Source organism: Rhinolophus hipposideros, assembly GCF_964194185.1.
Source record: "Rhinolophus hipposideros genome assembly, chromosome: 8".
In the NCBI taxonomy this organism is placed as follows: Eukaryota; Metazoa; Chordata; class Mammalia; order Chiroptera; family Rhinolophidae; genus Rhinolophus; species Rhinolophus hipposideros.
The window spans coordinates 61,399,898-61,412,926 of record NC_138054.1 but is presented as its reverse complement, the minus strand read 5'-3'; the positions used below and the strand labels follow the sequence as shown (position 1 = coordinate 61,412,926).

The window sequence follows — 13,029 nt, the reverse complement described above, 5'->3', positions numbered from 1 at the left end:
GCTGGTGGGTGGAGCAGGAGAGGTATGTAGGGAAGGAGCTATAAGTTTAAATAGGATAGTCAATGGGGACCACATAGAGAAGAGGATGTCTTAGCAAAGACCTAAGGAGTAAAAGCCTGAAGACCTTAGTAATTACAGACCACAAGACCTAAGTCATGGGGACATCGGTGGGAAGAATATTCCAGAAAGAGAAAAATAAATGCCAAGATCCTGAGGGGTAGGGTGGGCACTTGTCTGATATATTAGAAATAGCAAGGAAGATAGCAGAGCTGGACTGAGTAATAGGAGATGGTCAAAAAGGTAGATTTTAAAGATTTAGGTTTCTATTCTGAGCAGAGAAAATAGGCTCTTTTAAGAAAAATAATGAGATCTCCTTGGATAATATGCTAAAAACAGTCTAGAGAGGGGCCAAGGGCAATGACAGGGAAATCAGCTGGGAAACTATTACAACAAAACAGAGAAAAGGATGCTGGTTTGGATCAGAGTAAGAGCAATGGAGGTGAAAAGTGATCAGATGCAGAAGGAAATTTGAAGATGGAGCCGACAGGATTTGCTAATGGATTGGGTGTCAAGGATGATACCAAAGTCCTCTGGCCCAGGCAACTGGAAGAGTTGAGTTTGTATGAATTCGTTCTAACCTTCCAGCTGGACAGGGTAGAAGAGTAAGATATTAGGAGACAGGTTTTGGACCTGTTTAGCTCCACATATCTATTAACCAGCCAACATATTAGAGTGGAATTCATGGAAAGAGTCCAGGATAAAGACATAAATAGTATCACCTAGGAAGTGAGAATAAATAGAAAGAAAAAACATCTGAAGACTGAGCCTTGGGAATACGCCATCATTTAGCGATGGGAAGATGAGAAGGAAACAGACTGAGGAGTGATCAGGAAAGAAGGGAACAAACAAAACAAAACAAAACAATAGAATGTTGTTATTCTGGAAGGGAACTAAAGAATGTACTTCAAGGAAGGGGAGTAATTGAGTCAAATATTGCTGATAGGTCAAGTGAGAGAAGACTGAGAATGAACCTTTGGATTTTAGCAGTAGGGAGCTCACCAGTGACATCAACAAGAGTAGCTTTGATGGAGTAATGGTAATGATAATTCGGAGTTGATTTCATGGGAGAATGAGAGAGACGAACTGCATTAATTTAACACATAGTAAACTTACAGTCACTGTGTTAAGTGCTGGGACTACAACAGTTTATACTGTAGTAGTACTATTTACTAAATATTTGACCTTTAAGAAGGTCAGTTTGACCATTAAGAAAGCTACCTAATCTCCCTCAGATTCATTTCCCTCTATGTAAAATAGAATTAATAACAGCTAATTTACAGATTTTCCATAGTTTATTTAAAGTATCTTACAGAATGTCGAGATGTATGAGTTACAATAAATAGAAGTAGTGTATTGCACTGGTCCAACAGCTTTTTTTGAATTGATACTATAATTTTCACTGCTTTGCAGAATTATAGCAACATATGGTGAGTCAACAGTCAGCTGAGAGAATCAAGTTTTCATTGCAGAACCAAACAGCACATAACTAAATGACTCAGTGACAGTCCCAAATAACTAAGAAATATGTGATCCAGATTGAATAAAAGAGACAACTAAAAATTGCTCCATCATTAAGTGTTCACAGAGACAAAAAGCAAAAACAGTGAATGTCAAAAATAAGATCAAAGACCTCCATGGTCAACAAATCCAAGTGTATATTAAGAGAATGATAGGAAAGGAAGCGGGGAAGTACTATAAGGCTGTTTCTAGAACTATGTCCAAATATGAACCACTTGGCGTATACTAGAGAGATTATTTTCCCTTCATTAATTTCAATGCCAATTGAGTCATGTTGGCTGGCAGAGCATAATGTTTATCTACTAAAATTTTTCCCCAACTAGTCAGCAATGCTTTCAATAAAACCTCTTCTAGGTGACGACAACTGATTGTTTTCTCTATTTGTCAGAACATTCACTGAGAATCTCTCGAACAACATGTAAGCTAATACTCAGATCTAGAGAGGTACAGGGATTTGAACTCACAATCCAGATGAGACAGGGCGTAGAAAGATGACTGAGACTGAGATATGCTAAGTGTCAGATACACCCTATTGGCAAAAACTGCAGAAGGAAATTCAAAGACTTCTAATGATCTGAACGGTGGAGGTCTCATGGAGGAGGTGAGATTGGAGTTAAGGCCGTAAGTAGAGAAAGGGCGAAGCAGGGCATTCAGAATGGGGAAAATGGCACAAGGCCAGATAAACAATGACTACAATCACTTGGCTATCTCTATCGGAAAGTTATAGGAGAGAATATCAGAGACGGGAAGGGTACCTTGTAGATGACTTTAAATGATATAACCCAATAACAATCAACATTGATTAAGCATCTTCTAGGTACTGTATAAAGTACTGAACAAGGTAGGAAAAAGCAATGTAATAGGAGACCTCAAAGACGTTACAATCCAGAATGGGAGACATTAAAAAACAAGTAATGATAAAGCACCGAGGAATGAAATTAGAACTAAATAGACATATAATAAGTAACTGTGCGATGGGAACACAACTGGGATGTATTCTTTCCATAGAATTAGAGTAAACATTTGTCTTGGAAAGTTTTATATCTAAATGGGGGACTGGGAGGTATAATGAGGGGGTAAGTCCTTGATAAGAATTCACTTTGAACTTTTACCTTAAGCCTTAGTTTAAGAAATGTTTCAAAGAAACAAAAACTCATAGACACAGGTAACAGTTTGGTGGTTACCAGAGGGGAAGGGGGAATAGTAGAAGAGGGAAAAGGGGATCAAATATATGGGATGGAAGGAGAACTGACTCTGGGTGGTGAGCACACAATGCATATATATTAATAGATAATGTATTATAGAATTGTACACTTGAAAACCATGTAATTTTACTAACCAATGTCACCCCAATTTTTTTAAAAAAAGAAATGTTTCCATAGATCTTGTGAGTTTTCCACAAGTTACTTCTTCTCTTCCAAGAACCCAATGCAGTATTATCTCTGGCTCATTACAGAAGAGTTCCATCTCTTGGATCACTCCTCAGGAATACTGGCACAGAGTCCAAAGACGTGGGCTCACACCCTCCTAGTTATGTGACTGAGCAAAGTCAGTTACTCTATCTAAGCTTGAGTTTCCTTATCTATAAACTGGGGAAATAATCTTATAGGTTTGCAACAAATATAAATGAAATAAAATTAGTGAAAACATAAAGCAGAGGGCTTGGCTTATGAAAGACTATAATATTTATTTCTTCATATGTCAGCATAAAGAGGTTTGTTGGCTCTTTTTTTTACAGTTACGGAAATAGTTCTTTAAATGCCTTTTCTAAGATCTCAGAAATGCAACAATTCCAACATTGCAAATATTCAAATGTATCAAGATTTTTTAAGAAATCTAATATTTTAAACCAATCTGAAACTGTTACAAGTAGAAAAGAAAATTTCATATGCTAAATTCATTGTAATTATATAAATGTAATATGATTATGTGAATGACATACTTTTCAAATCTGTGATATATAATGGTTTGGTTATACCATACTTATGAAATAAGATTCCAGAAAAGTTGCTTATACAGTAAGTTAATATCATAATAATGGCCATGAAATTTTTATATTTACAGTAACTTCAAGGTCAAGTTAATGAAAGAAAGACTTTCCCTAAGTATAATGGGAACCAGTAAATTCACTTATACAACAGTGTTTGTTGAAAACCCCTTAGTACCTGGTACTACATACCATGCTCTAAAATTCCTCTTTTATCCTGGGGCATAAAATTTAAGAAATAAATGCAAATAATTCTAATGGAAATAGTGCGAAGTAGTTGAGAATAATAAGGACTGTAGGAAAGAAGTGCTGTATAGGTACTACTTTCAGGATGGTAAGAAGAAAGTATGGTTCTGACTCAAAAGGGAGAAAAATTTTGGTAACTGAGATTTTGATAACTGAGATCAGTCTCTCAAATTTGCTGAGAACGTTCCTTAGTGAATCGTACTTCAAGTGAATGATCAATTCCTATCTCAGCCAATTTAAAAATCCATATGCTCAACTAGCTGGTTTGTTTTAAAGAAGATGTACTTTCTTTATATTGTTGAAGAATTTAGAAAAAATTCCAAAATATTGCAACAAAAATGATAAGTAATTCCTAACTATATCAATGCTTGGTGTGTGTGTGTGGGGGGGGGCACTGCCTTCTTGGGCCACTGTTCGATGCACTTGTATAAATAACTTTACTCCTCACAACAACCTTATGAGGTAGGTATTTTTATTATCTACACTTTACAGAAGAGGAAACTGAAGCAAACTCAAACAGCTATTAAGTGGTAGGAGTCCCATTCCAGTGACATATGAGGTATCTACGGCAGAAACAAATGAAAAACTCCCCCCCCCCAAGCCTCACAGGATGCCTATAAGGAAAGTCCCACAGAAGTTGGGCTCACAATCCAACTTACTAACAACCCAATACACAGAGCTAAAGAATAAACTGACAAACTATTCCCAAGAAAGAAGGAAAACCTCTGCCAACTAACTTCATGATTTGACCATATTAATGCCACCAAACTCCTCAAGGAAAATATAAAAGACATTTACAGACCATCCTCACTAGTGACCATATATAGACAAAAAATCTTAAATATTAAAAATAAAATTAAATAATGTTAAAAAAAAAAAAAAACAACGACTACTAACTACATGACCAAGTTGGGTTTATTCAAAGAATACAAGGATGGGTTACCAGAAGAAAATCTATTAACCCACTATAAAAAAAAAAATATATCAATTCAACAGATGCTGGAAAAAAGCATTTGATAATATCCAACATACACCTATAATTTAAAAATAGATATTCTTTGCAAATAAGGAATTTCAAAGGGGATTACCTTAATGTGCTAAAGGATATCTAACAAAAATCTACTGCAAATGACATTCATAGGTGTGAAAACTTGGACGTGATCCTGTCAAAGACAGAATCATGACAAGAATGTGCACTGTATTAGTCTATGCTGTAACATGTTAGGCTGCACTGCAGTGGAAACTGGGGTTTAATTAACACTTTGCAAGACTGCCCAAAGGCCCGTGCTGATGCGACATGCTGGAATAACAACTTAGAGCTGTACCATCCAGAACACGAGGCCTTATTGTCACTGTAACAGGAGAGAGTTGACAGCAGTTCTTCTATGCTTCACCCTGGAAGGGGATCCACATAATTTCCATTCACAACCTATTAGCTAGAACTAGGGCCCCAAACTCCTGTAAAAGGGCCTGAAAATATGGAGAGGACACGAATAGCCAATAAGCAATAAATGTTTCTGTCACATCTACTATCACCACTTTTTACTCAACACTGCATTGAATATCCTAGTAAGTTAAGACAAAGAAATAACTTGAAAGTGAGAAATAAAATTCACTATTTGTAGATGTGTACCTCTACAATTTAGATGTGTTTAATAGATGTGTTCCTCTATTAAAAAATAAAAATAAAAACCTCAAGAACATCTATGGCAAAAATGTTATATAAAAATCAATTTCAAACCTATACATCAGTAAAACACTCAAAAATGTAATTTTACATAAAACACTATTTCCAATAGGAACCATAAGGCTTCTAGGAGTAAATCTCACAAACAATGTGTAACACATTGATGTTTTGGAAAGCATATATGACTTTAGTGAGATCTGAGAATTGAGATTCTGCATTCACATGGCTTAACTATCAGAACAAAGAACTGAGGCCCACCTACCTCAACTTGACTTTACCATTGGAATTCCAGGAAATTCTTGCCCAGCAAAATAAGCTATAAACGAGTAAATAACTTCATTATTTGCTTTGGGATCTTCCAATAGAGCATGTACCTCTCAATAAGAGCCAGCTAAATCACAAACCCGCTCCCTTCTTGTAACAATAGATTCTTAATCTGGGCAAACAGTCCTCTTCTCTGGACAATAGATCACTCAACTAGACAAATCCCTTCCTTATTATGACTTACTTTAAGACACTAAAACGTTTGTATCCATTAATCCTAACCTTTTATATCACAAAGTTTACTGATTAGATTCCCTTATTAAAAGCCCTACCTTAAAACACTGAAGCCCAGACTTCAAAACCCTATCTATGAATACCTGCCCTTCCCCTTTCAGAGACATTACTAAATAAGACTGCCAAGGTGGTCTCTCCCTTGTGGCATTATGTCATAAACTGCTCTAAATAGCATAACTTCACCAAGGATATTTTAAAATTACAGTGGCCACTTTGGAGATTTTTTTTTTTAATGTGAACAAAACTCTTCATTTGAAAAATGCCTTAGAATGAAAAGGAGCAAAAATCCCACACATCCAATAGTCTGCATTTCTTAACTGGCATGACATAAATTCCAAATAATTTTTCAGATTCCAAAAATTGCTTCAGACTTGGTGGCCAAGGCAAATAAAAAATGAGAAATTGAAAGCTGCTTCTTTTAGATACCCTCACATCCCAACTTAAAAGAAATGTCCTTTATCCCACTATTCCTTACCTTCTATTCTGTGTTCCTCCATTATCTCAGATCCCTATCCTTCCTCCTATCTGCTTTCTTCCCCATCTGACCTTTCAGAAACAAAAGCTCAGTAACTTATTAAAGTTAATCCTCTTCAGAAACCAAAAAGTACCATATGGCTGATTTTTAAGCTCTGTTCTTTTCGTGGGCTGAAAACCATTGTCAGAGATTCTCCAAAGTCTAATAAACAAGATAAACAGGAATTTGGAGCAGAATTTAAAAATTCTGTGAACTCCGAACTCATCTTCACATATTTTCCTATTTTAATAAATGGTGTCATCAACACTGAGTTGTGATAATCAGAAATCTAAGAGTCATTCTTAACATTTACATGGCTAAATTCCTTTCAATGCTTTCTGCTTTCAAAGTTTTCTTGGCTATTTTTGTGTAGTTCCTGGGATTTAAAAAAAAATGCCTGGAGATATTTTTAGTGAGACTTATTAATTTTCAAATTAGTCTAAGTAAAAGGACATCTTTATGACACTGAGTCCTTCTCTATGAGAACACAGTATATCTCTTCCATTTTTCAAGTCCACTTTTCCATCAGCAGTAATCCCAAGTATCTAATATCTCCACTGCTATCAATCTCCATTCCTACCACCCCAAGCCAAGCTATCATCATTTCTCACATTGACTATTCAGTATCCTACTGTATTGTCTACTAGTATCCACCTGTTTCCCAGTCCAATCCATTTTCCATACTGTAATCAAGAGTGATATTTCAAAGTACAAATCTAACCATGCCACCTTGCTGTTTAAAACAATTTCATTTATCCTTGTTGTACTGAGGGCAATTACCAAAATTCCTACAACATGTTCTAAAAGCTGTGATCTTATCTACTACTCCAGCCTCAATTTATACCATGCAGCTAACTCATGTCTTTCCCTTCTGGCGACACTGGTCTTTCAGTTTGCCTAGCCACTAAACCTTTATAAACGGTATTTTCCCCTTTCCCTCTCACAGGTTCTTCTTTCCTTTTCATGTAGCAAATTCCTATTCACTTTCAGAGCTCAAGGGCAATCACTGATCCTCAAGATGCTTCTTCCATTCTCCTTCACCAGATCAAATCCCCTGGTATGTAATGTCTAAGCTAGTGCATGCCTTCCATGATATTTATCAGTTCGAAATATATACTGATTTTTGTGATTTTGTTAATATCTATCTCTGTCACTATTATGAAATACCCATGAGGTATTTCTAGAGTTTTACTAGTTTTTTACTAATTTACTAATTTATGAGGTATTTCTAGAGTTTTACTAGTTTTTTACTAATTTATGAGGTATTTCTAGAGTTTTACTAGTTTTTTACTAATTTACTAATTTTTTATTTCCAGCATAATAGTTTCTGTCACATCATCTTCTTTAAAAAGAAAGAAAGAAGTTGGGAGTGGGGAGGGACAAAGCATTCTAGGTGAGGCAGAAATAGCTAGCTGTCCACCACAATTTTTCTTTCCCTCCTTCAGAGAGTAGAATTGTTGCTGAGAAGCAATCCTTGCTCTGACCAGGAACCAAAATGGCTGCATCCTGATCTTGCCATCCAGAACACTAAGAAAATAAATTTCTATTGTTTAAGCTGCCCAGTCTATGGTATTTGTTACAGTAGTCCAAGGTTACTAAGCTCTCATTTAAAAAAACTGATATTTTATACTGCCCTCTTCTATACCCTTAAGTGAAATGTATTGAAAAATGTAAACTACATACACACATACTTTTAAATAAATGTATTGTCTTAACTGTAGTATAAAGAGAAATTAAAGAAACATGACTTAAATTATGTATGTCGATACATTAATGCTCAAATGTGACTACTCTAGAAAACATAATAGTCAATATAAGAGGATCATAAACCATTCCATACAACAAAACCAGGAGAATAAATGAGCAGCCATAACTTCATCATGGTGGTATAGTACACCACATATTTTTAACCAAGGTATAATCTTTATACTATATTTGTATTCCTGTAATAAACAGTGTATCTCAAAACAATGTAAAATATTGTGTTTATGTAGTTGGACTGGTTCTAATAATTATGAACATATTCGTTACCTCCATACTGGTCAGTGAGTGAGATAGCTGCAAGTCATGAGGGACATGAGAATTCCTCATTGTTTGGAACTGTCCCACTCTTTGTAAGAATATCTAGCTTCCCTACTCATTAAATATCAAGAGCACTTCCCCTAAATAATTATAATAAAAAATGTCTAAAATGCCACCTTGAGGATGGTACAACCTCCACTGCAAACAAACGTATTAAATGAATGCCTACTATACACAAAGCAAATGTGGGCGAGAGAAGTGATTTGTGGCACAGTAATGATAGATCAAAAAAAGAAATGAGACTAAAAGAGTGTAAGTATTTATGAGAGAACAGCTGATTATAATGCATCCAGGATAAAGAAAGTTGAATTTGGCCAAAAGAACAGGTATAACTGAACAATGAGAAATATTAAAAAGGGAAGCAGAGATATAATAGGTATGGAGAAGTAGGAAAAATAGAAAGTAAAGATGTTAAAAAGCCATTACCACTTTTTCCCAGGACACTGTACTTACTCCAAAACTTTTTCATGTTGCTTTCCTTCTAAAGATACTCTACTCTCTCTTCTCTTGCCTACGCAAAATATATTTCTCAAATTCAGGCAGAGCCTCACTTTTCTAGAAATTCTTTTGCAAGCACTCGCAGCTTCATGAATCTTTTCCTCGTAGAAATCCTATAGTGTTCCACCAACTGAATATTAACCAGCTCCTGTGAGCCTAGAAAAAATAATCCTTTCTTCTCTCCATAGAAAAGATAGTTGTGTCCAATGCTATATGTGTAGTTCTATGAACATCCACCTCTTGAATACGAAAATAATCCTGTGAGCTCACTTCCCATCCACTGCCTTAACAAGGGTAGTATGAATTATCAACTTCTGCTCTAAACCTATAAAAGTGAAGAATCTGGAGGTGAGAGTGGGGTGGAATGAAAGATGGGTGGAAGTGCAGTTCTGTCAAAGAACTCATTTGGAAAAGAGGATTCTAAATATATACACATGTTTTTAAAAGGACTGGCCAATGTAGAGCTGGATTATAGTTACCTTGGTATAAAGGTTAGTATCCTATGAACTTTATCCCTTTCTCTCCATTTTGTATTTTTATATTTTTGGTTTACTTGTTTTCTCTTCATAATCCACTCACACAATACACATATATTAAGAACACACTATATAGCAGCAATATGCTAGGTACCAGCAATTATCAACAAGTAAGATCAGTAAAGTCCTTAACATTCTAGAATGTTCAGAGTAGTAAGACAGGCAGATTTTAAACAAAGATAAAGATATATATATATATATATATATACATATATATATATATATATATATATGTATATATATATATATATATAATTTTAAATTGTGAAGCATGACTTAGGAAATGTGCAAAGACAAGCTTGGCCCTTAGGTAGGACAACCAAGGAGGCTTCCCTAGGCCCCATGCAAGACACTGAAAATTATGCTTTTAGATGTGTGTGTGTGTGCACATATATATTATACACATTAGTGTGCACATATATGTGCATGTGTGTTTGAGTAAATTCTACATAATAGGATGGGTCTGCACCAGTTGAATCATGCCTGGCCCACACTCCTCTTAGGGCTGCCTTAAACAAATCAGTACAAACACTATACAAGGGGCAGTTCTAATAATGTAAGTGCTATATTCATAGTCTGTATTAGTGGTTCTCAATTGCCAATCCTTGGATAAATGGCAAGAGAGCTGCATAAGAATGACCTCGAAACCTGTTAAAAATAAAATATTTCCAGTCTCCATTCTCAACAATTTCAATTTAGTAGGCCTGAAATGAATTTTTGTCAAGTTCCACTTGGATGATTCTGACACTCGGGCTGTTCTGAGCCCTCAGCCATACAGTGCCCTGACTCATTACTTAACTGTTCTATATTTCTTTTATCACACTCAAAGCATGGCGAAGTACTATGCTATGTGGTGCTGGCAAGCATGAAATTCATTGTTTTCAAGTAATAAGCAAAGCTATAGGAAAAGCTATGTTTCTTGTTTTGCTTTGTTTTCCCAAATATAATAATACTTATTATCAAGAAGCTTTCATTTAGGGATGAAAAGACAAACTCTGAGGCAGTACTTCTCAAACTATAGGACATGAACTACTAGTGGTATAGCAGATAATTAATACGGTACGCCAAATGATTTGAGATGGCACACAAGAATATTTTACATGGCACATGGACATACATTAAATAACACGGCATCACAAAGGAAAAAACGTATTTTCTTTTCCATTATTTTTCAATCAGAAATCGTCAGTTAGCTATTTATGCCTCCTACACCTCTCCATCATTGGTCAGCACATTTTAAGAAATAGAGAGCATGCCTCAGTCTTTGGAAAAATAACAATTATCTGGCCAGAATTTAGTAACATTGTTTTGTTTTCACTTTATTTTTTAAGACTATCCTCCATTCAAAGCATGTAATATTGATTTTTCATGTATAGCAGTGAGATAAAAAGAAAGCGAATTTAAAGAAAATAGGATCAATTGTATGTAGTCATTGCAAAAATTATGAGGATGCTCTGGGAATGACTAAAGTTTAGAAATAGTACTCTGTGAGGTATTACTAAAACTAACAACCAATTTCTCTGTCTATCTCTCTAACAGAGACATGCACATATACATACAAAAACATATTCAATAAGTAATTAAACCAAATGAATGATCAAAAGCCACAAAATACTTATAGGAAGACATGCAATGAAAAGTCTATTCTACCAGTTGACAGTGTAGTCAAAATAATGACATTCATGATATGACAATTATTGTTTGTGCATTTTCTTGACCATGATAATCTCTGACTTATGCTTTTATCTGAAAGCAAGGACAATTACCATTCTGTAATTTACACTGCATACCTTATAATCCTTGGGTCGGTAGCAGCCAAGATGAGAATGATCTGAAAAAGGATATACAAAACAAACTGTAAATATTTCATATCAAAAAGAAAATTTTGTTTCACCCTAGATTTTTTGCTATCACTCTGCTTCTACGATTATAATTCATATAGCAATATTCAGAAATATCTTAAAATCCTTCAACACACAACCAAGATGATAAGCAACAAGTTTAAATGTGTATCAGTTCTTTAGTAATTGATTTCACAAATACTAATTTCTTTACGGTAGGAAATAATCTGAATATAAATCAAAATAATTTTTAGTTGATAAATCAATTTATCTCCATGAATGGTTATGAAATTGATATGGATGAAACAGGTAATTTTTAGTTGATAAACTAAAAATTTATGATGAAATTTATAAATTTTTATGATGAAAAATTTATGATGAAATGTAATTTGAATATGTAGATTGATAGATATTGTCAAACTACATGTGTTCTTTTTCTTGGAGCCTGTGCTAGAACCAAGTCTGTATAATGGAAATAGGGCCAGCTTTTGAGGGTGGTAGCATACTTTATTGAGTGCACAGACTGTGTTGTCAAGTAGATCTACAATACAGTCCAGCCCCCAGCACTTCCTGTATAACCTTGGGCACATTACTTAATCTTTCTAAGTCTCAGATTCCTCATCTGTCTGATGTGCCTCTTTATAATGTGTCTTAAAGATTATAGTGGGTATTACACATACGGCAATAAAATAAAGGGTGACTATTATTACCCCATCACCAACGATTACTATCAAATTCTAAGTCAAACAAGCCTAGGTTTAATTTCTAATTCCACCATTTATCAAATGTATTATTTATATTTGGTCAAGTTACACAATTAATCTGCTTCATTCCTCATTTTAAGAATCTGAAGACAATGTTTACTTTACCTCAGGGAGTCATAGTGATAATTAACTTATACAGTTTATGAAAGTCCCTGGTACAGTATCTGTTACAAAGTGGATTAGAAAACTATTCCAAATCTCTCCCTGAGATAATGATCACTGCATTGTAGATGAAAATTTGGGATTTTATTCATTACTTAAAGGATTCAACTTTCAAGAACCAACTTTTAAGTATTATAACCTCTGTTATATTGACAGTCAAGCAAATCAGAGCCATAATTCGCAATTCTATTTCCTTACTTATGCATTCTGGTCAAAAGCATTCTACCATTTTATATTTTACCTTCCAAACAGCTTTGTCCAGAAAAAAATATATCTATATGGATAGACACCTAGGATAGTCACTATTCGGTTAGTTAGCTTTTTTTATGGTATAAGATGTTCATTTCAAGTGTCGTGAAACATTACAGACAAAAGTTGAAACATTAATGTCTTTTACACAAGGAAAATTCCGCCATTTAATTCAGTAAGATTCAACTTACTTCAAGTGCTTTTCAAAATTAAAAATGAAAGTAAATGACAGCCCAACTCCTCTTCTGTAAAGTCTAATGTGTATCATGGCCACAAGTAGCAGAAGAAACAAAAAAATGATAAGGACATACTGAGCTTAGCTCTCCA

The 13,029-nt window shown here is 34.8% G+C and overlaps 1 protein-coding gene across 5 annotated transcripts in view; it reads right to left on the bottom strand.

Moving 5' to 3' along the window:
* SPATA6 (spermatogenesis associated 6) overlaps positions 1–13,029 on the bottom strand; it is a 72,790-nt gene that overhangs the window by 44,264 nt on the left and 15,497 nt on the right. For all 5 annotated transcript variants that reach the window (XM_081057492.1, XM_081057493.1, XM_081057489.1 and 2 more), the window contains exon 4: positions 11,477–11,517. In XM_081057492.1, coding sequence (XP_080913618.1) covers positions 11,477–11,517 — 41 coding nt within the window. The remainder of the gene's footprint in view (positions 1–11,476; positions 11,518–13,029) is intronic.